This window comes from Apodemus sylvaticus, chromosome 4 (assembly GCF_947179515.1).
Source record: "Apodemus sylvaticus chromosome 4, mApoSyl1.1, whole genome shotgun sequence".
Classification (NCBI taxonomy): domain Eukaryota; kingdom Metazoa; phylum Chordata; class Mammalia; order Rodentia; family Muridae; genus Apodemus; species Apodemus sylvaticus.
The window spans coordinates 8,345,290-8,371,420 of record NC_067475.1 but is presented as its reverse complement, the minus strand read 5'-3'; the positions used below and the strand labels follow the sequence as shown (position 1 = coordinate 8,371,420).

Genomic DNA, 26,131 nt, shown 5'->3' with positions numbered 1-26,131 from the left:
GGTTGCTCTAATGATGGTAAGGTAGTCAGCAACCGTCTAGAAGAAAATTTTTTACTCAGGTTTGTTAAATTAGGTCTTACACCGGGTTGTGATGCATGCCTTTAATCCCTGCACTCTGAGTGCAGAGGCAGGTGGAGTTTGAGGCCAGCCTGCTCTTCAGACCGAATTCTAGAACAGCTAGGGCTACACAAAGGAAAAACTCAAAAATCCAAAAAAAGGTATTGCCAAGCATAGTGTTTTGTGCCTATAATCCCAGTGCTTAGGAGGTGGAAGTAGAATAAAGATTTCAGGGTAATCTGTACTTGGTCCTGCCTTTGTCTTCCATTTCCTCCATCATGATTAGAAAATAGTATAACACCATTATGGTAATTACGGTTTCTGTAAGATAAAGTCCTTCCAACAATGAGCCATGCCATCATAGTCATTGGAAATCTGTTTTCTAATTCCTCAAAATAGTACAATTTTTGGTCAGCTCCCATTGTCACTTAGTCTGGAATGTTGTTCTTACTGTGAGGATGCTTTACAAATGAGAAGGTAACCTTGGACCCTAAAAGCTGAGTAATATTTCTACAGGACAGTAAGAGGTAAAAACAAACAAAAAACCTTCCCTGCAGAAAGCATTTCAGAAGCAAGGCCTGGTTAAGACATGGAGACTGGAATCGTGTAGAGAGGACATGTAGAATAGGGAGCAAAGCATCAAAGACCTAGCATGCTGAGTAAGGTGGGGCCATTTCTGGCTTGGATCACAAGGCACTGGAAGGATTTTCTTCAAAAGGTAGCCTGGTAGCATTAGAAGAAGCTATGACTGTTGCTTGGTGCTGAAATGCCTCAGCCCTACAGACCTCCAGGTACACTATGTCCAGTGTGGCATGGCAATAGGGAACATACACATAATTAGTGGTTTCCAGTCACAGCCCTAGCTCATTCGTGTGCTTCTAGAACAACTTGCCAGACCAACTGTCACATGATTTACTTAATTCTATGTTTTATTTGCTGCCATTCGTTTTTTTTTTTTTTTCTCCATTCTGCACCCTATCCATTACCCCATCCCCATCCTTTTGGATTCGTAAGTGCTATATGAGATTAATGGACTTTTGCTATTAGTTTCCAGATTATTACATATATACCAAAATGAACTAACTGTAAATACTAGAACTTACAAGGTTATAAACAAACACAACAGTAATATACCTCATGGAAGTTTTCTGCTTCTCGCTCTTTAATTTCAAGGTCAATTGCTCTCCTTTTTGCTCGCTCTTCTTCTATCTTTTTCTGTACTTCTTTTTCAGACAACTGTCCAATTTTTTCAAACTTGCTTTTTAGATTTTTAGCCTGAATTGAGCCACTCCTTTTTAATTTAATTAATTCTTCGTATTCTCTACTCAACCCAAAGCTTTCGTTTTCTTCTTCTTCCTTCAAAAGAATAAGATTTCCATATGCTGAATAGCAAATTACAATAAATGCCCCCTCTTGTCTCTTATGTGTGAGGAAGCACAACAGAGCAGATACCCGGAACTCAGGACTACTGGAATCATTTATTCTGGGACTAGAAAGATGGCTTAGTGGCTAAGAGCACTGGCTATTCTTTCAGAGAATTTGAGTTCAGTGCTCAGCATTCACATCAAGGCTCATGAACTTCAACTCTAGTTCCAGGGGATCTGATATTCTCCTTTGGCCTCCACTAGCACTGCTTGCTCTTGATACCAGACATATGCACAGGCAGAATATGCAGGGCAAATAAGTCTTAAATTAAAAAAAAAAGTCCTTATTAAGAACTTCCAACCTTTCATATAAAGAAAGCCTTGAACAGCTTCTTTTTGGCATATTTAATTGCTAGTATACTATTGTGCTTTGGGATACTAATTAGATACAATATTGGCTACTTATTTTATTTTCTATTTTTTAATATTCTGTATAAAAGCTTTGTCTGCGTGGTGCGTACATTCCTCATGCATGCCTTGTGCAGGTTAGAGTAGGGCATTGATCCCCTAGAACAGGAGTTCATGGATAGTAGTGAACTGTGGGTGCTGGGAATTAAATCTCAGTTCTTCGGAAGAACAACTCTACTGTCCTTTTACATAGTGTTAGGACACTGTTAACTACAAGGCTCATACAGGAGAAATACAATTGAGTTATAGCAAATAAATCACTCAAAGGATCTTAATGTTTTAAATGTGTTTTCAGTAGCATGTTGGGCCACATTCCTTGCTACACTCTACGAGGTCAGACATGATAGCCTATGTATGTGTCATAAAAGTATGTCAAATATTCATGTGACTAACAATACATAAAAGTCACCATAAAACAACATAAGGGGAATACTCAGATCACTAAGTGAATATTCTTAAACTTTACCTTTCCCATTTCTTGTCTCAGTTGTTCAAATTCCTGTTTCTCCATTTCTAGTTTATGCCTGCGTTCTTCCTCTGTTCGTCGTCTTTCTTCTTCCATTTTTTGTCTTAATAATTGTTCAAAATTAATTTCCAGTTTTCCAGGTGTTAGAGATTCTTGAGAGACTGTTTTATAAATCTCTGGGGAATCATCATCTAATATCTATTTAAAATAAATATTTTTTTCAGAATTGTGCATACTTAAAGGGTATTTCTTGTAGAAACAGATTGAATAAAAATGTTTCATGTTAACCTAAAAATTCAGAGATCCTAAACTTTCAGAAATCAATGAACAAGGTGGCATTATCAATCTGTGGTATAGAGGATGGTAACCATGTACACCAATTCTCCACTGAAATGAACAAAACATGCTCCATTTTTATACAATGAATCATTTGAATTAGAAATCAATGTTCTTTAATGATATTAAAAATATTTTTGTTGGATTGAAGTGCATCTCCAATTCTAGTCACTAAAATAAAACGTCAGTTAAATCATAGTCTTAATGAGTCATATCTGTATCATCATAAACTTTTTGTTTTGTTTTGTTTTGTTTTGTTTTGTTTGGATTTGGTTTTTTTGAGACAGCGTTTCTCTGTATAGCCCTGGCTGTCCTGGAGCTCACTCTGTAGACCAGGCTGGCCTCGAACTCAGAAATCCGCCTGCCTCTGCCTCCCAGAGTGCTGGGATTACATCATAAACTTTTATCAGAAAAAAAAAAAAAACCTTATAATTTCATTGTGGAGTTTTGTTGCCAAGATGTTTTAAAGACAAATAGTTCATATATTCATAAAGCTGCCAGTCTAGTTATAAATATTTAACTAATCCAGTAGCGATATAAAATAGCATAGGATTAATATCCTTGGTTTACACATGATAAACCGGAGGAACAGGGGCTAGAGAGATGGCTCAGCAGTTAAGAGCACTGACTGCTCTTCCAAAGGTCCTGAGTTCAAATCCTAGCAACCACATGGTGGCTCACAACCATCTGTAATGAGATCTAATGCCCTCTTCTGGTGTGTTTGAAGACAGTTACAGTGTACTTATAATAAATATTTAAAACAAAAAACGGGAACTGACAGAAAAGTAACTTATTCAAAGTCAAGGTGGCAAAGCCAGAAATCAAGCTTCAGAATATTTCCAATAAGATTATAAATAATTTTACTCATGTGGGAAAGTGTCAGAGTGAAATTTGTTACTTTATATGCTACAAGAAATTAGAAATGTGAATAGAGTGCTTTTTGTGATTTTGTAAATTTATATGAATAATTAATTTGATTATGACCTTGGGCAAGCTATTTACCTCTCTTGAAGCCTCCCTGTGACAATTTTATTATGGTTCTCACAGGATTGAATGAAGCTTGGAAATAGTACATTGTCTAATATTGAGGTAGGCTCCCAACTGTAGGGTTTTAACTTTAAATGTTTATCTGTCTTGTTTATTGGGGGTGGGATGAGGCATATAGGTGTTAGAAGAAAATTTTCAGGAGTCAGTTCTTCCTACCATGTTGGTTTCCAGGAGTGAACTTAGGTCATCAGACTTAGTGGTAGCTGAGCTGTCTTCCCAGTCTCCAATAACAGTTTTACTATATAATCTCCTGTATACAGGCAATCTCAAAATTGCAACTAGAACCTTTGCTTGTAAGCTGTTGATAGCTGATACATTTTTACCATGAAAAACAATTTAATTCTGTTTTTCTGTGTCCTGGAGATAAACACTTTTGTTCAGATCTGAACTGTGCCCTGGCAAACATGGCCGAGGAGTGAGAAGATCTCTCCTGGGCTCACACACAAGAAAGCAAGCAAGGACTTGGTCCCAGGCAAGGAATAGCAACAGTAATATGGATTACGATAATGAAGATGGGAGAGTAAGTGAGGGGGTCAAATAAATGGGAGTTTATATCCGGTTAGGCATGCATGGAAAGTTGAAGACATGTTTCCAGGCAGTTTCTGATTTGAGGTATGGAAAAATGATTAATCCAAGTACTTGGCAGAATAGCCAGGACAGGCAGGAACAAAGACTAGGCTCTGTTATCAGAAGGCAGTTAAAATGCAGAACGGGGATGCAGCTTGAATGTGTTAGATTACTTAAAACTGATAGCTCAAGACAACTTTTACAGACATTGACATGCTGTGGAAATTTTAACTTTTTGACAAATTAGGTATCAGTGTGTAAGGAAGAAGGGTGGGTATTTATTTTAAAGCTAGAGAATTATGATTTGATCATTTAATATAGATTGAGTGGGATTAAAATGGCAAGATGAAGAAGAAAAGGAGAGCAGAGAAGAGAATGGAATGAGAGAAGGAACAGAAAGGAGGGAAGTTATAGGGGAAACTCCCTGTTTTGTTCTTTTTTTTTCTTTTAAAGAAAAGATTTATTTATGTATATGACTACACTGTTGCTGTCTTCAGACACTCCAGAAGAGAGCATGAGATCCCATTACAGATGGTTGTGAGCCACCATGTGGTTGCTGGAACTTGAACTGAGGACCTCTGGAAGAGCAGTCAGTGCTCTTATCCTCTGAGACATCTCTCCAGCCTGCCCTGTTTTGTTCTTGACACTCAGATCTGGCCTAAAGAAATGTATCTTTTCAGAGAAGGACTATAGTTTCCAACTATGCTAGGCATGGCATTAGGAATCAGATCTTCAGGACACACTGAAGCAAATGCTGACAAGAACCTGGTATTTGGCATTCATCCTTTTGCTACAGATTTCAGAGATGAGAGGGTGGCTGTTCCTCCTCAGAGTCTAGTCACTTCATTTACGTGCTCTGAAGACCGAGTCCTCGGGCTAGGCTTGAGAGCTTATTAAGTAAAAGCCTTGTCTTGGAAGCATGAGGATCTGAGGTGAGTCCCCAGAGCCCAAGTAAAACTAGGTGCACACCTGTAATCTCAGCACAGTAGAGGCAGAGACAGGCGGGTTCCTCAGATGCTAGCCAGTCCTGTCACAAGAGGTCAGCATTCCTGAGACGTTCCCCCTCGCCCCCCAACCCATCCCAACTCCCCCCCCCCTGCAGTCGGGCTCTGTGTAGCTTGGGCAAGTGCACACACTGTATACACACACAGACACACACACACTCCCCCAAATCTCTGCTCAGCCAGCTTTCGTCTTACCATGCTTCTCCTCGCTTCAGCAAATGCCTTCTTCTCTTCCTCTATTCTCCTTCGCGACTCCTCCTCTGCTTTTCGTTTTTCATCTTCTCTCCTTTGCCTTTCTATTTCCTCAAAACTGAGTTTGAGTTTTCCTGGGCGGTACTCTTTAAAAACTGTTTCTGTATCTTGGTTTTCATCCTCCTCATTTACCTAATAGAGAAATTACTCATTACTAAAAATTGAGATTCTTTGGCACAGGAATGGATTACTGGTAGAAAGGTATGTGGTTAGCAACTGGACAGTATTATTTCAAAGCTCCCAGAATACCAGAGTACTTACTCCAATTCTTTTTTACTTTTTATTTTTATCTTTGGTTTTTTGAGGCAGAGTCTCTCTAAGATAGCCCTAGCTGTCCCGGAACTTACTCTGTAGACCTGGCTGACCTTGAACTCACAGAGATCTGACTGACTCTGCCTCCCATGCCTGGCCAAATCCTCTCTTTTTAATGTCCTATATGATAAAATGACCACATGTAGAGAAGTTACAAATAGAAATGTACTAAAGAGTAAATAAAATTTCTCAACCAAGCCTTTAAACAAGAGAGACTGTTCCAAAGTTTAAAGGGCTCATACTGACACTTAATTCTCATAAACAAACTAAATGGTTTGTACTTAGCGCTCAGGTGTATACACATGCGCAGTCTGGAGAGGGTCAGACACTGGTGATTTGAAAGCATTTCCTGCCAGGTATGGTAGTGTACACATTTAATCCTGGCACCTGCAGAGGGAGGAGCCTAGTTTACATAGTAAGTTTCAGGACTAACAAATCTATAGCCACACCCTGATTCAAATTTTAAAAAAAAATTTCATCACTATGAACCACAGTGATTTTCCTTATATCAATCAAATAAAAGAGTGCAATCTGGTATTTATATAAAATTCATTACACAGTTTTATTTGCTCTCCTAAATATGCATGGAACCAAAAAAAAAATAACATTTTACTGGGTTGCATGCCAATTATATTAAAATGTGCAGGCATTATTTAAAACTGAATAGCACTTTATTTGCTTTTGAGACAAAATCTTACTATACAGACCAGGTTGACCTAGAACTGAGAGACCTGTCTGCCTCTGCCTATCAAATATTGAGATTAAAAGCATTTACCACCATACCCAGCCAGAAGTAATAGACATTTTAAATAATGTCTAGAAAATTCAAAATGTTGAGCTGCAATCTTCATAACATTATTAGTGAAAGCTAATCAAGAAGGTCATGGTAACTTTGAAAATTATAGCTGTTCATTTTTAAATTTTCAAAATGATACTGGAGTCTGTGTTTCCTTTCTTTAACATATATATTAGTGGGCATCAGTGGGGATTAAACCTCGGGCCTTGTGAATGCTAGACAATTGCTCTGAGTATGTATCGCCCAGGTTTGTCTTTTTAAAATATTTTTATTTATATAAGTACACTGTAGCTGTTTTCAGACACACCAGAAAAGGGCATTAGACCCATTACAGGTGGTTGTGAGCCACCATGTGCTTGCTGGGATTTGAACTCAGGTCCTCCAGAAGAGCAGTCAGTGCTCTTAACCACTGAACCATCTCTCCATCCCCACCCAGGTTAGTCTTAACTCTGACTGATTCTGTAGTACAGGTTAGCCTTGAATGTGTGTTCTTCCTTCCTCACCCTCCTAAGTAGCTGAAATTATAGACCTGTGCACCTCAAGTGAAATTCATAATCTGACTTGAAAATGTCCTACGACCATATCATTAAATATACTGTTTAACTTATACAAAAAGAAAAAACATGCATTGAGTAATATTTTTATATTAATGTAGTATACATTAAAAATTCAAAACATAGCCGGGTGGTGGTGGTGCACACCTGTAATCCCAGCACTCTGGGAGGCAGAGGCAGGTGGATTTCTGAGTTCAAGGTCAGCCTGGTCTACAGAGTGAGTTCCAGGACAGCCAGGGCTACACAGAGAAACCCTGTCTCAAAAAAAAAAAACAAATCAAAAAAAAAAATTCAAAACATATTGGACAACATGCCCCAAAGTAAAAACTCAAAAAATATATACAAGTGAATTGTGTGCATGTGTATTGTATATAAATGTATATACACACAGTTTCAAAACATGCTTTTCGGGATTTTATTGGTGTCAGTGGTAGAGCACTTGTTTAGTGTGCACTAGGTCCAGTCCATAGTACTATGAAAGTAAAACAATGAAATGAGGTTATCCCCATCTAGAGAGACCTCTATGGATTTTCGGGAAGCGTCATGCAGAGCTGACTGCCTTTTGTGAAAGGTTAGGTTAGCACACAGACACTTGCCATGTGTCTCCTCGCTTCCTCAAAGGAACGTCTCTCTTCTTGTAGGCGTCGTCTCGCTTCCTCTTCTGCTTGCTTCTTACGATTTTCTTGTCTTTGTCGTTCCAGTTCTTCAAACGTTGATTTAAGTTTTCCAGGAAAATGTGATTCTTTTTTGGCCTCTGTTTCATCATCCTATGAAAACAAACTTGTTACCCAAAGGGCAATTATTGTTAAACTAAACTTTTGATTTGTTCTTGTAAAAAAAAATTACCATGACTAATGAAAGACATTTTGCTTCTTTGAGAGCTCGGCACTCGTCTTCAGATCTCATCTTATCTTCTTCATGATTAATTCTTTCATTTCCTTGTTCTCTGTCCAGATCCTCAGGATTCTTTATTTTTCCAGATGTTTTGTATGATTTGGCAGGTACCACTGTTAGAAGTAGAGAGTCATCTCCTTCCTATGTATAAGATGTATAATTAGCATCCATATCCTTGATAAAAATGTAGGTGGTAGGGTAGGGTACTTCACCTCCATATGTGGTGAAGTACATCGCTGTCAAGGATATAAAGTACCAAAAAAAAAAAACAAACCCTTATTTTTTAAACTAGTTATTAACAGTAACTAGTTTTTTTTTCCTTTAAACTCACTGTGCATTAATCAGTTTTACTGAGATCCATTGATGGCAGTTTCAAGAAGCATTCTATGATTTGAAAGGTAGAATTGATATACCTGGTTAAGTAACAAAACTGTAATAACATTGCCTGACTTTAGACAGTCTACATTAATTGCACAAAAGGTGATGTGCATGTGAGCATATTTCAAACCAATTTGATGGCGGATAGTTTCAACTTAAATACACAATGTTTTCTCCACAATCTGCTTCTCCATCCAAGTTTTTCAGTACTTAATAAAGTAGTATTTAATGAAAAAAGCCATTGAATATTCACCCAAGTGATGTAGTATTGTGATTCACAATATAGATAAAGCTGTAAAGCATATATCCTATTAAAGTTTAAAACAAATTCTTGGGTTTCTTTGTTGAGTCAGGGTCTCTCTATGTAGTTCTGACTATTCTGGAACTTGCTATGTTGACCAGGCTGACCTTAAACTCACAGAGATCAACCTACCTCCTCCTTAATACTAGAATTAAAACTCTGCACCACTACATGTGGCTTAAATGCATTCCCAAAATCGATTTCAATTGGTTTTACTACAAATTTATCATCTCTTTTTTTCAAAAGTAAAGATTATAAAGTATAATACATGCCCCTAAATGAAAACTTTTTCCAATTTTTGTGCCATCATTTTATTCACACCATCAAATTGGTTGGCTGGATTTTTAACTTTGCTAGCTAACTGGGCTATGTTTTTATGGCTATTGGCATTCCTTCATGGTAATTCACACTTCTCTCTACAACGTGAGCTCTTAGGGACAGTGAGTAAAGAGGACAAACGATGGAAAGTAAAATCGCTTTAAAAGTGTCAGCTTTCAACAGCTGTAGAGGTTAGTTCAGAAAATGTGTGTCCCTGAAAGACTTGTGGATTCTGTCTTCATGACCCAGCTGGGCAGGCAGAAACATACTGTTCTTTAAACACACTCCAGTGTGTGTAAAGAGTCAAAGTATACTCTTGCCTTCACAAAACATTCTTGACTTTTGTTATTGTGATATTTATAATCACTAGTGAAATAAAAGCTTCTGCACGTCTTTCTTTGTGAATCAGGTGGTTTTCTGTGAATGTTTCATTAAAGGAAACGTCTGTTACCTCTGATGCGGATGCGGTTCCCGTATTGTTTATGTCCTCAATCTATTGAATGAGAATTTCATATCGTTACATTACATTGAATTTCTGCTTGGTTCTTTTAAACATACAACTGAAAAGTAATTTATCCATGGCTTCTGGTGAAATATCAACTTGACTGTGACCTTACAAGGAATGATTTTTAACTTAGTAGCAATTTAAAGTGAGATATACAAAACACCTCCATCCTCTTGTCCCTGAGATAGTAGAAGGAAGATTCATCACAAGCAATCAAATGGTAGAGCCCCTGTTTATTTTTTTTTTTTTTATCTTTTATTGAAACAGGGTTTCTCTGTATAGCCCTAGCTGTCCTAGAAGTCTCCTTGTAGACCAGGCTGGCCTCAAACTCAGAGATCTGCCTGCCTCTACCTCTTGGATGATGGGATTAAAGGCAGGTGCAACCATACCCAGCCTGTGAACCTATTTCTGATCAAAGACATCTGGCAAGAATGTAACTGATATAATAAAAAAAAGTATGGTAGAAATATCAGGTATATTTTAAAAGGGAGGATAGTTCTGGTACTTATAATATTTTCTCATATTGAATTAGGAAAAGACCATCATTTAAAGCACATTTCTTTGAAGTTAAAGAAACACTGGGTTAGCTTTATGGGTGGGCTGATACCCAAGCAAACTGCTGAAAGAAAATAAGTGATTCTAACAATGAAATATAGGTCATTCTAACAATGCAGTGTCTGAAATCTCAGGAAAATAAAACATAAGCAACAGGCAAGTAAGAACTATTATGAAGTTAAAGATCATCAGGATGACTTCTGTGAGTCTAAAGTCAGCCTCACCTATGTGTCAAGTTCCCAGCCAGCCAGGGCTACATAGTGACACCATGTCTCCAAAATAGGACAGTAAGATTTAAAATACCTTGTATATTAATAATGAATACTTTTATGGGAATAATTTTATACACTATAAAACACTATGGGCCTTTTATTTTTTTTGAAGCTTACGTTTCTGTTGCCAATGCTTTCTTTTATGTTTGTACACTTCAAACCACCACAAGGCAACAAAAGATACAGTCATGCATTTTTTTTTCAACAAACATGGAAAATGATACATTTATTTCAAGGGTGCTATGCTGCCAGTATAGTCAAGAACAGACACTGAGATTCAGTTATTGTTGACTTTCACAAGTTAACATTAAAGAACTGTTTCTCAACTTTTTTTTTTTTTTTTTGCTTTATATAAAGCAAATTTGTTTTCTTCTTCAGATTTCTTTCCCTGCCTCTTCTCAAGATCCCATCTCCCGCCAATACCATCTTGGGTATTGGGATGGGCTTAATCTTATCCATCAGGTATCTTCAGAGTTAACAGATAACTCACCCACAGGGTTTTCCCACAAAACTTATTATTTTATTCTAATATCTAATACACAAGGTATATTCCTTTTAAAGTATTTATAAGATCCTGCAATCCTAGAATTGATATTATCTTGGTGATCACTTTAACCATTATAAGCTCATGAACACCTCTTGCATACTGGTTTGCACTAGTAAACCGTAAACATTACACTACACTACATTAAGTCATATTTAATTTGAGTAGGAAAGGTACTTACTTATATTTTGAATTAGACTTTCCATATTTATAAGAAGAAGCTGGGTTGGAGAGATGACTCAGTGGTTAAGAGCACTGACTGCTCTTCTGAAGGTCCTGAGTTCAAATCCCAGCAACCACATGGTGGTTCACAAACATCTGTAATAAGATCTGATGCCCTGTTCTGGAGTGTCTGAAGACAGCTACAGTGTACTTACATATAATAAATAAATAAATCTTTTTAAAAAGCTACTATTACTACATTGCTGTGGTACCCTTAATTTCCTTGGGCTAAAACAACATTAGCCAGGGTTCTCTGCCCTACATACAGCAAGTGTTTGGTGTAAAGACGCTAACTGTTTTTTCATGATCATATTTTTTTAAATTTACTTTTGAACATCCAGGTTTTATTATTGTAGTGAGGCTCAGTGACAGGTTTTTGTTTTATTTGTTTTTGAGAAACCACTGTCTAGCATTTCATTCTTGGGTTTCAAATGGGTAAGTCTAGAAAATATGAGTACTTTGAACGTATAGGAAATCAAGTAGAAAAAAAAGTATAGAAGACTGAAAGTTATTTTACATATATACATGGTATACTGTGTTAGATGTCACAATTTATATACTTCAGGATTATAATTTTTATATAACTAATCTTAACTCATATCTATATACTTAAATATTTCAAGTAATTATATATAACATAATTCAAAATTGAATAATTCTCATTTTATAATTTGACTTCCTTGTAAAGCTTCACTACAAAATGAATGTTCATCTTTAATCACTAGAATCTAGAGGCAACACTGAAGTTCATGGCATCCTTCAGATAAGGATACAAAACAAAGTATAGGAAATTCTCATTCTTCTTAAGGTTAATCCGCATATACCATCATTTACCAGCAAGCAAGTAGCTGTTTGTGTCCGAGCAAGGGGTATTTGCAAAATTGAAGTTAATGAATTTTTTGAGCATGCAAGAACGGGATATGCTTTATTTGCATTATCACTTTTCTTTTAGAAAATAGTAGAAGATGAATGGATCTTAGCACATTGACTTAAGGCAGTGGAGAGGCGGTTCTTGCAGAGGACCTGGCTTTGGTTCCCAGTACATATGTGATGACTCACAACTGTCTGTAACTCCAAGTCCAAGGGACTCGATGCTTCTGACCTCTGTGGGCACTGCATTCCCGTGATGCACATGTATACAGGATAGCACTTACAAATATAGCTATTCAAAAGCCATAATTGTTTTATAATTATGAATAGTTTATGTGTGAAAATATCATAAATCTTTATAAAATTCTCAACGATAGCAAGAAAAGTTGGGAGCATAGTCAGTTTAATGTAGAAACAATTAGTAAGCTTGTACAGAATGAAAGCTGTATCATCACTCCTAAGAGAGGCCCGTTCTGCCCACACTACTGGGAAACTGACATGAATATTTTCCTTTAAGATAATGTTTTTAGGCTAGCCACTATTAATAGGTTTATATTGTATTAAGAATTTTAATTCAGCAACATCCTGATTAGTTTTCATCTATTCTGTTAGTTACAGAAATAATCCCCAGTGCAGCGTTTAGCACCTACCTGCTCAGCTCTTTTTGCTAATTCGCGCTGTATTTTTCTCTTTTCTAACAGATCCTGCTCAATTCTGCGTTTTCTTTCTTCTTCTGTTCTCTTCCTTTGTTCTTCCTGTCTCTGTTTCTCCATTTCATCAAATTTACCTTTAACTGTCCCTAAACACACACACACAAACAAAACAAAAAAACTCTTGGATATTTTGCTGTGTTTCTTTCTCTTGCAATCCCATTTATATTTAACCCTCAAGTCTCTTACCTGTTAGCTTTGGGACATAAGCCTTTTCTACTTTATGAGAACTCTCTTCCTCATCATCAGAAGCAAGCATTTCTTTAATCTAGGTGGTTGAATAAATGAATATGAACAGATATTTCAAAATTAGATTATTAGAATAGCCCCTCTGCCCTGCACTGCACAAGGACCCTCTAGATATCCAATGGATTCCTGAAACCACAGATAATGCTGATCCCTAGGCATGCTGTTTTTTCTTGTATGAAAATTATATTCATACAAGAAAAATATATATTAGCTACAGTAAGAGACTAAGAACAAATAATTATGAAGGATAATTATAAAAATATACTGTAATGGAATATTTTAAAGCTTCTGTTTGCTCCTGGGCTGGATGTTTTGGACCATGGTTGACTGCAGGCAGTGCAAGCAGTGGGAGAACTGCAGATAGGGATAGATGAGCACACAGAAGTCAGCTCACAGATGGGGACAGATGAGCACACGGAAGTCAGCTCACAGACATGGAAAGCAGTGTTAACCACAGTCTATATGAAATGTTAGTGGAAATAATGCATACATATGAAGAACATGAAATTTTCACAAATAAAATAAAATAAAATGACCTCCTGCTTTCTCCTGCTCCATTCTCTCTCTCTAATATATTGTTCTTTTCTTCTTTGTTTTTCGTCTCTAGATCGCCTTTGATTTCTTTCTTCCCTGGCCCTCTGCATGGCTTCGAATTTATCCTTTACATCCCCCTTGCCAAGTTTTGGCACATAGGATTTAGGGACAGGTTTAGATGAAGAAAGCAGAATCTTTGTTAGAAGAAAATAATGAGAAGAAAGTTTAAAAAGGAGAAATTAGGCAAAGATAAGAACAAGATACAATATATATCAAAACAGATAGAATGAGTTTCAAACCTTTATTTGGATCATCACAGCCTGATTAGATGTTCTCTAAAACTTAAGTTGAACTTACAGAAAATATGAGAGCAGAAATTTTATTAAATCAAAAATTTTCAGAAATGAAGCCCCAATTAGTGGTAGCTGAGGCTGAAGGCCAGTAAAATATAAAAATCAAATATTGAACTCTAATTAAAGAGTCCATTTTATTTTCCCATCCTATTATTAAAGATTCAAATTAACAGTACTGCTTTACAAATTAAAAAGGTTAGTCTCAGTAAAGTATATGAACTTGGAAACAAAGCATACGCTTAATCCTCTGAGGTACAGTAACATTGTACACAGCACTGTTGCTGTTCTATAGTACAGGCAGAGCTGAAGGCCAGTGAACCCCACAAGAGGTGAGTCATGTCTCCTGTCACACTGCCCATGTGCAACTTCCAAAAACCCATTAAAAGGCGCAGGGTGGCTATGTCAGCTACATAGACTAGGCTCTAAAAGGAAAACCCTAAAGAAAGAACATCTAAAGGGAGACTAGAGAAATGGTTTCCCTATTCTAAAACTAAGAATGCAGATTCTTATCTTTCTTAGAAGTCTGTATATAAAAGAAGTTTCTGTAAATAAAACTGAGTGTCAGAATGTCAAACTCTCTCCTAAAGATCTACCACAGATCATGTGGCAGATCTGCCTCCTCATGGTTTCTTAGTTTGTCACTTTTGAGTGTCAGCATCTGGAATCTCTCAATTCTCAGTAACCACAGCCAAGAAACTGAAAGGGGGAAATTTTTTAAGAGGACTTTTACTGCAGATTTTAGAAGATGTAGCATCTTCTTTAGAGTCTGCCTTCTAAAACTGAAATTATCACCTCCAAAGGTCCAAGCCTCATTAAAACAACATTGAAAGAATCATTTCTAAGACCACCATACTTAAAATTCACTGCCTTGCAGAAGTTCAGTATGCTTGTTTCCCAGAACCCAGATAAAGTAGTGACCCAAAACAGCACCCAAACTGAACCTTCTCTCTTTGTACATCCTGATATTAGTGATTACAAACACCTGTGACCTTTCCCACAATCCTTCAGTCAAGCATGTACTATTGCTCAGCTCTTCCCCCTTTCCCAAGTCTCTCCACCACACACACACACACACACACTCACTCACACACACACACACACTCACACGTGCACACACACACACACACGCACACACACACGCGCGCGCACACACGCACACACACGCACATATTGAGATTTACTTACCTCTGCCTTTTGTGAAACATCATTCATGTTTGCTATATGTGGTTTGGGGCTGAGGCCTTGTTATCTTTGTACCTGCAGAATAATAATAATAATAATAATAATAATAATAATGTTTCTAGCTGTGGCAACACACACACCTTTATTCCTACCATTTGGGTAGGACTATGCCACAAATGGTCTCTGCCACAAATGGTAGGAATAAAGGTGTTAAATATGAACACACCTTTATTCCTACCATTTGTGGCAGAGACAGGTAGAAGATCTCTTTGAATTTAATGCCAGACTAGTCTACATGGAAAGCTCCAGGCCAGACAGAGCAACACAGTGAAACCTTGTCTCAAACAAACAAAAGACAATATTGTATATGAATTTTAATGACCTCTCCTTTGATATATTTTATCAATATAAGCTTTTAAATATACAATTTATATACTGATATAGAAATAAATAAATTTTATATTTCACTTTAGAAGTTCAAATAAGTAGCTATGATAATCTTCAGCTTCTTTAAGACTCATGGTACAGAAAAGAAAAGGTGCATAGTTTGAAAAGCCCAGAAAGTATAAGGTCCTGAAGAGCTTGAGGAGCCCTCAAAGGCACCTGACGAGTGTGTTCTGTGTACTTACTCAGTAGACTACACTATAAGCACACACAGCTTGAGGAAAGCTTGGCCACACTTCCTTTAAATTCATCCTTTTTGTTTCCTGTAATCTGACTCTTTTAAATATGAACACACTTTGATCATAATAGAGCCTTTAAAAATGTCCCTTTCAAGCCAATGGTAGTGATGGTGGTTGTGGTGTACATCTTTAATTTCACTGAATAATAGCCCAATGTATGTGGATCTATTCCCCCAATGAAAAAATATTTTGGTTACATCTCTTTTGGCAATAAAAAAAAAAATAAGTTAAATATCAACATGCAGGCCTTTAAATAGCGAAACTTTTCAAATCACTCAGAATAAATCATGATTGCTGGATCACATTGTAAGAATGTGTTTAGCAGCTGGGTGGTGGTGAACATCTTTAATCCTAGCACTTGGGAGGTAGAAACAGGCAGATTTCTGAGTTTGAGAGTTCCAGGACAGCCAGGGCTACATAGAGAAACCCTGTCTCAAAAACCAAAAACCCAGCAATAACCAGAAGAATGTGTTTAACAGAGTTGAGAACAAACTGACTCTCACAGAGGGTCAAGTTGTCGCATCCCCACCGCAAAGGAGGATGCTGTGGAGAATTTGGATTGTTCTGCCCTTGCTCTGCACTTGATGCCACTGTTCTGGGTTACAGTTATTGTGGTGCCGAATGCTATATCTCCTCTTAATTGGCATTTCTCTCATAACATATGCTACATTTTCCCATATGCTCACTTTCCATGTGCAAATCTTCTTTAGTGAGGCGCCTGTAGTCTTTGTTGCTTTTGGGGAGAGTCTTTATGTTGTTTTGTGTTCAAGAAAAGATCTCACAGCCGGGCGGTGGTGGCGCACGCCTGTAATCCCAGCACTCTGGGAGGCAGAGGCAGGCGGATTTCTGAGTTCGAGGCCAGCCTGGTCTACAGAGTGAGTTCCAGGATAGCCAGGGCTATACAGAGAAACCCTGTCTGGGGGGGGGGGGGGGCTAAGATAAGATCTCACGATGTAGCAAAAGCTGACCTGGAACTTTCAATCCTCTCCAGTCTACCTTCTGAATGCTGGGATACCCGTAATATAATCATCATTCCCTGATAGTATAGGAACAAAGAATTGCGTCATTACACAGGTGCTTGTTAAGCATCTCCAGTGTGTGAGGCACTCTCTGGTAGATGCTAAAGACAGGAACTGTTCCTATCTCCTGTTCTTAGTCAATGCCTTGAGATCAGGTTTTTAAGCAGCCTTTCTTTCTGAACAGTTTCACAAGATTTGAAGCAGCTCTCTGACAGAACTGGAAAGCAGCATATTTAGCTAGTGGCCTCATTCTGCGCTCATGGTCTGTACTGCGCTTACTTCCAGACCCAGCACACCTCATGCTCCCTGCCAAGGTTACAGGGGATCAGGTGCTTTCTGAAGCTTTCTTCCCACTAGAATTAAATTCCATCATAGAAAGATTTACAGCATTCATGCAAAAACTGACAAGCCTGAAAGACCTTCTTTTCTTGATTCAATTTCTAGTGTCTTCGTGGGAGTTCTGGGCGTATGTAAGCATGTGTGCTTGCATGTGCATGTACCCATGTCCTCACATGCATGCATGTCTGTGGTTAGAGGTAGAGACAGTCTTTGATTGAACTCAGAGCTCACTGACTCTGCAAGGCTGGCTAGCCGCTGAACTCCAGGGACCCACCTGCTTCTCTCCCCAGTGCTGGGGCTGCAGATGGCTGGGAGCTCTACTTTTTGTGTGGATGCTGGGGATTGAAGCCTTCACATTTAGTCAGCAAATGATTCACTGCCTGAGTCATCTCTAGAGCGCTGTTTTCATTCTCACTGTAAACTACCAGGACGGGACTTTTAAATCTGTCTTTTGGAGGCCTCAAATTCCAAATATCATACATCAGTCATGTGCAACATTTGGTACAATATTCACATGTCAACAGTGAGATCATTGTGACAATCTCTGACTCATTTTTACTATTTTCCACTTCGAGCTTCTGTATGTTGCCAGCCAACAGTTGCGTCCACAGCAGGAACTTGCTGTCTTCTACTGCAGTGGCTTATTTCAGCAGAACCATGCTTACCAGCTCACAGTAGTCATAGGCAGCCTATGACACTGAGAGTAGCCAGTCAACAGTTCAGTTTTCTCCAGAATTTTGGCAACTGTGTTCAAATTATCAACTCCTTTTCAATAGGGGCCAAGGTTCAATGAAAATATAGTTTTATATTCTTGGTAAAGTATGTATTCTTGGTAAAGGTAGAGTTTTACAGTTCCACAGTAATGCTTAGCAATGATTCTTTTGGTCTGAGTCTCAAGAGTCAGGAGTCTGTTGGTTCTGCTCTCATCCTGGCTCTAATGTAGCCCCTTCCTCTCTGTCCTTTTTTTTCTTGGGTCTATCCCTCAGGGTACTGGCAGCATAGTGCCCCATGGGAAAGAGACCCAACACCAGAAAGTCATCTCCTGACTTTCACACACACACACACACACACACACACACACACACACACACACACACACACGCTAGAGCACACCCTATTCCCTCCCACTAATAATGATCTTTAAAAGTATGATAAACGAGATAAGCATGGCTCCTGGAGCACTGGCTGAGCACTCACTCTGCGGCTGCAGAGGACCGGGGTCATCTCCTAGCATCCACATGGCTGATTCTGACCCATCTTTTAACTCTAGTTCCACAGGCTTCAACACCCTTTTCTAATTTCTGCAGACACTAAGCATGCATGTGGCACAGAGACATACATGCACGGGCAAAATGCCTATACACATGAACTAAATACATCTTTAAAAAAACTAAATATGTATAAATTCAGAAATGTATGCTGAGCATCTTTCTGTTAGAGTATTTCCTTGGTCCTATTATACAATGACAAACAGAAAAACTCTCAACGAACTGTAAGTCTAGATAGGACACAAAAGAATTATAAAAAAATATAAGGCTCTCATTAAAAGTACGTATTGACTTATTTGTGTATGAGTGTGGGCATGCCTGTGCCACAGAACACACACATGGAGGTTAAAGAACAACTCTCAGCAGTCACTTCACCCTTCCTACCATGTGGAGCCAGGGGTGGAACTCAGGTACCCAGGCACGGCGGCGGCGGCGACGAATACCTTTATGTGCAGAGCCATCTCGCTAACCCCAAAGCTTCTGTTTCAGATCAGAAAATGCATTAATATCAAGATGTACAAATGGAGCTCCTCATGAGGGAGGAGTTTTGAACATTTGGGGTTCAAGGCTCAGTACAGGCCTACTTTTGAAGATATTGATAACTTTTATTTATCTACAGATATGATGATTAAATACTTACTTGTTCACCTAAATAAAATTGAAAATATTATCATCTGTGAACATCTATTTTCCCAAATAAAGAAAACATGGAGCACAGTATTATTTTATAGGTTTGAAAATCTCTTATATCTGGCCTAACAAGAGAAATACATTCTTATATCTGCTTCTACACCCAAATTACTATGACATGTCTTCTTATTCGAAATTTATAGAGAAAACATGGCATCACACAGGTTGTGTGACTGTCTAAGAGTGATGGACAGGACAGGCCCTTAGGCCTCCATTTGGGAGTCACTGAACTTACAGAAGAAGAGCATGCTAGCAAATCAAGTCAATTCCCATTCTCGAGAGTAACAATTTAGGCTAAGATCGCACTATATTTAGAATGCTAAAGGAAAATTTGTTTAAACTCATTTTTTTTTAACCCAGTAACTGAATTCTAGAGGATTTTCTATTTAGGAACATAGAAGTCTTTCTGACTCGTGTTAAAGTGATGTTTGCTGTCTGAACAGCCAGGTGCAATATCTTTAGCTGCCATCCGGGGGCAGCAGCAGCATAACAATGTCATCCTATGTAGTTCTAAGTGTAATGAACCCCTAGAACAATCAAGAACGTCAACTGGAGAAATGGCTCCGCTGCTCTTTCTATTCCCTGCAGGCATGTGGCAGGTCACAAGCATCTCTGTAACTCCTGCTCCCAAGAATTGGACATGCTCTTTGCTGGTACTTGTGCTCACACACATGTGTGCTCATACACACAAACAAACTAAATCTTCAAAAAATAACTGGTCAGTACACAAGGTGTAACACTTTTTATTTATTTTTATTTATTTTTTGTTTTTGTTTTTGTTTTTTTCAAGAGACAGGGTCTCTCTGTGTAGCCCTGGCTGTCCTGGAACTCACTCTGTAGACCAGGCTGGCCTTGAACTCAGAAATCCACCTGCCTCTGCCTCCCAAGTGCTGGGATTACAGGCATGTGCCACCACTGCCTGGCTTTAACACTTTTTTTTTAATTTTTTCTAGATTTATTTATTATTATATGTAAGTACACTGTAGCTGTCTTTAGACACACTAGAAGAGGGTGTCAGATCTCATTACGGATGGTTGTGAACCACCATGTGGTTGCTAGGATTTGAACTCAGGCCTTCGGGAGGGCAGTCAGTCTCTTAACCACTGAGCCATCTGACCAGCCCTTTAACACTTTTTATATATCTTATTCTATGTGTGTATGTATTTGTATCTTTGAATTCAGTCTTATGTGTGCCATGCATGTTTGTGTCAGAAGACAGGTTCAGGTGCAGTCCTCACCTTATACTTTGCTTAAGATGGGTTTTCTTGTTGGCTGCTGGATGTGCCAAACTCCCTGGCCCATGAGCGTCAAGAACAGGCTTGCCTTGTCTGCTTCTCATCCCCTTTAGGAAAGCTGGGGATAGTGACGTGGAGGTCCCATAGCTTTATTTGGGCTCTGGAGATTTGAACACAGGTCTTGATGCTTGCACAGCAAGCGGTTCACTCACTGAACCATGCACCCAGCAACCAGCTCATTGTTTCCTAGGCTGTGTGAGCTCAGGCCTTCACATGCGTGTTCAACCACCAAGCTTCCATCTTCCCCTCCCTGGAAGAACTTGTCCTCAGACCTGTATTTAACCTCTCCTTTCCCCTATTTTTCTTCACATTTTACATATGCAGCCAAAGCATTTCAGCAGCAAACAATGTGCAAAACGAATTTGAAGTCATAGCTGCCCTTCAAATATTGTGATCATATTGTTATATAATCTCAGGAGAGCAAAACTGTCCAGACAGTGGAAGTGGACGGTTTTCCTTTACTGAATTCAAGCAAATTCTTTGTCTTAGGCCCCTGCCTCCCATTGATGCACAGATGCAGGGATGAGGGTTTCACTCAGGGATGAGGGCTGCTGGCCTCTGACCTCTACCCCAACCCCCTTCCAACACATTTCTTTTTTTTTTAAGTCTCACTGGCTGCTTAGAACTCTCTGTAGATTAGGCCTGGCCTGGTTTGTAATTTATAATCCTCCTGCCTCATCCTCCCCAGTGTGAGATCACAAGTGTCTACTGCCATGAATGGCTTTGTTGGAACTTTTAAAGGAACTTTTAAATGAAAATTTTAAGTATGTAAATAAATGTTAAATAAGTGTTAAATAAATATTAAAACTTAAGTTGTTGAAAGAAACAACAAATTTTGTTTTGAACTACATAAAGTTTATGGCTAAATGTTTATCATTTTCACTTGTATAAAAACATAGTCAGCTGTAAGTAGTGCAAAGCTGTCATTGCAGCACTTGGGAGGCTGAGGCCGAAGACTGCTGTGAGCTCCAGGTCAAAGATCAAAAGGCCTGGGTCAAAATAAGTGAAAAAAAAATTACATATAACCGTGTCAAATTTAATTAATGAAAATTACTAACAGGATGGTGCACTCAGAGGCATGGGGCAGGAACCAGAGGTTTGAGGCCAGCTAAGGCTGTATTTTGGTTACAAAAAAAAAAAAAAAGTAAAAAAAAACAATACTATAAAACCTGTCAGGCACTTCACCACAGCTCAGAAGCAGGAAACTGGATCTTACTGTTCTGTTGCTGCAATAAAACACTGACCAAAACCAATGAGGGCAGGAGAGATTTGGTTTGGCTCCCATCTCTATGGCCACCGGAGGGAAGTAGAGCAGGAACATAGCAGGACAGGGGTGCGAGCCTCGAGGAGACGTGCTGCAGGAACATAGCAGGACAGGGGTGCGAGCCGCGAGGAGACGTGCTGCCGGTCTCACCTGCTCATAGCCAGCTTCCTGACACAGCCAGGACCACCCGGCCCTCCTAGGTCAGTTAAGACAACGTGGCACAGCCACAGCCACAGAACAACATGATAAAACAAACTCTTCCCAGGTGGCTTCAGGCATTGAGTTTACAGCCGATGCAAACTAGGCCATACTGTGAAATAGATGTCCAAACCCCAGCAAACTTAAGTTGCAACCTACTTAACCTTGTTCCTGTAATAACTGTTAGAATGTTGTTCCTTTACATGACTGTAATACTTTTCAAAGTATATTTATCACACAGGAGCCTTGGTAAGTAAACCAACCTGCTGCGCTTGTCAGAACTCCTAAGAGTTTCACACAGCAGCCAGGACACAGGGCGAGCTCATGGTGTACCTGAGCATGGGGACAGAGGTAACGGTACCGCTGAGGGATCCACTGTCAGCCCAAATGAAAAATGGGGACTGTTTCAAGAGCAGCCTAGTGATAACTGCTCACTTGACATAGTAGGAAATAAAGCGGGGAGGGTTAAACTCCACAAGCCATCACAAAAGAAAGCCAGGACTTCTGGAAATTCAGGAGCATTGCTAACTGCTGGGGAGGTAACTGCTGGGCTTCCTTGCCTATCTAGACTAGATGGCTGTCTTCACTGAGGACCGCAGTTGGAAGGGGAGACCTGGAGTTCTGGTTAAGAAGTCAGTGTTGGGGAGGAGGGAGGATAAGAACTACTTCCTGTTCATGGCTATTCTGGTTTCACTCTGTTACTGTGACCAGGATGACTGAAGGCACCTTGGAGTGAAGGTGTTGACTTATCCCCCAGGGCGAGGGCCCTCAGCGAGGGCTGCTTTGCTGGCTTATTTACCACCTGCCCAGGTGTGCTGCCGCCTACGGCTGGGTCCTCCTGCATCCTGAGTACCACAATTTCCCATAGACATTGCCACAGGCCACTCTAATCTCAGCTTTCCTCTCAGATAACTCTAGAATATGCCAAGTTAACAAAGCTGAGACAATGGCCAAGCTCTAGAGGCCACAAGAATCACTCCTAAAAATAAGTGGGACAAGGACGAGAGATTCTAGAAGTGCTTTCTTAAAAAAAAAAATCTCTCCTCATGCTTTCTAAGTTTCACAATTAAAATCATCCCACTTATTTTAGCTTTCAGTTCATGGCTGCCTTCCTTCTCTGGGCAGCGAACTGACATGTCAGTCCATTTATGGTAACGTCCTCTTCCCACTCCCACGACACGACTATGAAGGATTTTTTTCTTTGTTTTGTTTTTGAGTCAATGTCTATTATGCCTCGCTGGCTATCCAGGAATCACTATGTAGACCAGGCTGGCCTCGAACTCACAGAGATCCTGCTTCTGCTTCTTAAGTGCTGGGATCAAAGGCATGTGCCACGACACCCAGCTTCCTACATTGTTTTCAACCGTGTGTGTGTGAATTTTATGATACAAACTATAATGTATAATGAACATTTCTCAGTTTAAATCCACTCATTCTAGAGTGTAGAAAGAACAGTGCCTTAGGCTCAACCAAGTAACAACCCATGGATACAAGGTACTGATTTCCATACCTACAACAACACTATTACCAAAATGTATCCTGAAGGGGCTAAAGCTATAGCTCAGTGGTCAAGAGTACTTACTGCTTTTGTAAAGGATCAGCTGCAGGGGTTTTGACTCCCTCTCCTGGCCTGTGTGGACACTGCAGGCACACACACACATACACACACACACACACACACACACACACACACACACGGAGTCAAAATGTATACAAAATAAAAAATACACTACCATAAAATAAGCCACATACACAATAAATATCTTAAAAAGTAACAACTTCAAGTGTAATTATAACAACAGAAGAAAGACCAGAACAGAAAGTACACAAGTGATGTGGACCAGACTGGTCAAATAAGAGCAGAAACAGCTGGGCAGTGGTGGCACACACCTTTAAGCCCAGCACTTGGGAGGCAGAGGCAGGCAAATTTCTGAGTTCGAGGCCAGCCTGGTCTATAGAGTGAGTTCCAGGACAGCCAAGGCTACACAGAGAAACCCTGTCTAGAAAAAACAAACAAACAAACAAAAAACCCAAAAAACAAAACAAAACAAAAAAAACAAAAACAGAAACATCCAGTTGTTAGTGGGTGACAAGGGAAACCAAGATGCTTTGGCTCCATAAAGAAAAGACACCAAAGAGACTTCTGTAATTACGTGTTTTGATCCCATGTGACCATGGTTTGACAGCCACTGTCTTCATTCTCATAGGCACATATAACTGATAGTTTTTAAATACTTTTTATTCCGTTGGGGTTTTGAGGATAATAGAGCTTTCTCCCCACAGATGGAGCCTGTCCGTTCAGGCACTCACCTTCTAACAAACTAAATCTCTCTACTATGTCTCTCGTATGTACCCTGGCTATCCTGGAACTAGCTATGTAGACGAGGCTGGCCTCGAACTCTCTCTGCATGGAGTTAATCTCTACAGTGCACACATGGCTGACATGCTTTTCACAAGCCTCAGTCTAAAGCTTCAGGTGCGATTTCAGGGCAAAGTACTCTTCAAAACCCAGATAACGCAGTCTTTGGCTGCTGCTAAATATAGTCTTCTCACGATGACATACATTTTGACAATGATCAGCCTTACATGTCAAATTTTCTAAAATAGCACAGATTCCATTTTAAGGTAGGCAGGAAAAATGGCTCCTCTGGATCTCTGGAAATCTATTGAAACTGAATTGCGTCAAAAACTGCAAGAAGAAAAACTAGATTTAAAATAATTTTGTCGCAGTTTTGCATTGTGCCCTCCAAGTCAAGTGTAGCAGGTAAATTACAAAATCACACATGGCTCTCTTTAAATGATTCCTCGGACACATCAGGCAAAAGACAATACTGAGCTGGGCCTGAGGGCGCTGGCCTGAGGTTCCGACTGCTCTGGAGGCTGCGACAGGAGGGTGCGAGTCTTTCCTGCCTGTACTACAGAATGAGTTCAAGGCTAGCCTGGAAAACCTAGTAAGATGGATACAAAGCAACTTAGTGACAAGAGAGCTTGCCTAGCAGGCACCAACTACACAGAATGAAATCTGTTTATCCTACAACCTCCGCTCCCACGCACAAACAAAAGACTTTCCTTCACTTAATTATGCACTTTCCCCATACAAACACACCCAGACGCAAAACAAACAAAACAAAACAAAAAACTGTAGACATGCAATTTGGATTTTCCTATAGCAGCAGTTCAACATATAAATGAACAATATTGAGGAAAATTTTATGTAGTTCACGCAATATCGTGTGACCAAGGCGATCTAAAAACTTTGTTTCACAATACCGGGAACATACTTCTCCTGAGATTCGTGGAATGGGCCGCTGCTCCTTAACACAATTTGGCTGATGAATGGCGCACCCGTTGCTTTGGTCAGAAAGGTGGTTTCTTCATGGGCTTTTCTCTGCCTGTCTGTCTTTTCCCAAGGGTAGTCACTCTGGGAGGGCGCACCATGTGCTATTTTTACCACGTTATCTACGCTCAACTCCTTGTCCACATCGTGGCCTTAAAAATAAAATGCTATCTCAAGCCACTGAGTGAGCAGTCACCCAATCTCTCAATTTGTTCGTTCTTCATTCACACACACACACAGACACACACACACGTGTATATATGTATATATGTATGTGTAAATATATATGTTGTATTTGAACATCTCACAATTTATTCATACGAAGCCGTTACTCCGACTTTTAGAGCTAGCTGCTCAACCTCCAAGACATCACGTCTTGGCGTTGGGGAGCGATTTGGAGACCGGGCATGGCAGGCTAATCCCTCATTTCCCAGCTCCCACGAGGACCCATCCGCAGTTTCTTTAAAATCGCAGCCACTGCTGGCGGGGCCCTCAGTGGGCACATGTTGGGTGCCACAGTGAACTCGCCCGCTCGGACCCTAGGGTCCCCGGCGGAGGGTGGACACACATTCGGCTCCCTGGAAGCACTCTCCCCCAAACTCAGCCGCCTAGATGCAGGTGGAGCAGAAGCGCCCCTGCCTGGCCTGGCCGAGGGACCCCCAGTCCCCGCAGCCGACGCTACCCCGCGGGCCCCGAGCCCGGCCGTCCGCCCAGCCCAGCCCTCCTACCCTCCTGCCGCCGCCGGGGCGCCGCTCCTCCCGCTCCGCGCTGCGTGTCGGGCTCTGCGCGCTGCCCCCGCCACCCCCGCTGCTCCGGCCGCCCGAGCCCGCTGGCCGCTGCGCGCCAGCAGCAAGTTTCCATAAAAGTCCTGGTGCGCAGCGGCTCCCGCATTCCAGACGGGCCCGGCGCCCGCTGCAGCTGTTCCCGG

At 40.0% G+C, this 26,131-nt stretch overlaps 1 protein-coding gene across 3 annotated transcripts in view; it reads right to left on the bottom strand.

Moving 5' to 3' along the window:
- Nexn (nexilin F-actin binding protein) overlaps positions 1-26,131 on the bottom strand; it is a 29,999-nt gene extending 3,868 nt beyond the window's left edge. Inside the window, exons 1-10 of one of the 3 annotated variants that reach the window (XM_052178931.1) lie at positions 25,932-26,131; positions 15,114-15,185; positions 12,982-13,060; positions 12,733-12,881; positions 9,566-9,607; positions 8,070-8,258; positions 7,820-7,990; positions 5,505-5,693; positions 2,356-2,553; positions 1,192-1,413 (exon numbers count right to left, since the gene is read on the bottom strand). In XM_052178931.1, coding sequence (XP_052034891.1) covers positions 1,192-1,413; positions 2,356-2,553; positions 5,505-5,693; positions 7,820-7,990; positions 8,070-8,258; positions 9,566-9,607; positions 12,733-12,881; positions 12,982-13,060; positions 15,114-15,140 — 1,266 coding nt within the window. In that variant the 5' untranslated portion in view covers positions 15,141-15,185; positions 25,932-26,131. Of the gene's footprint in view, positions 1-1,191; positions 1,414-2,355; positions 2,554-5,504; positions 5,694-7,819; positions 7,991-8,069; positions 8,259-9,565; positions 9,608-12,732; positions 12,882-12,981; positions 13,061-15,113; positions 15,186-25,147; positions 25,264-25,931 lie in introns of those variants that run through there. The other 2 variants (XM_052178932.1, XM_052178933.1) reach the window with 2 other exon arrangements.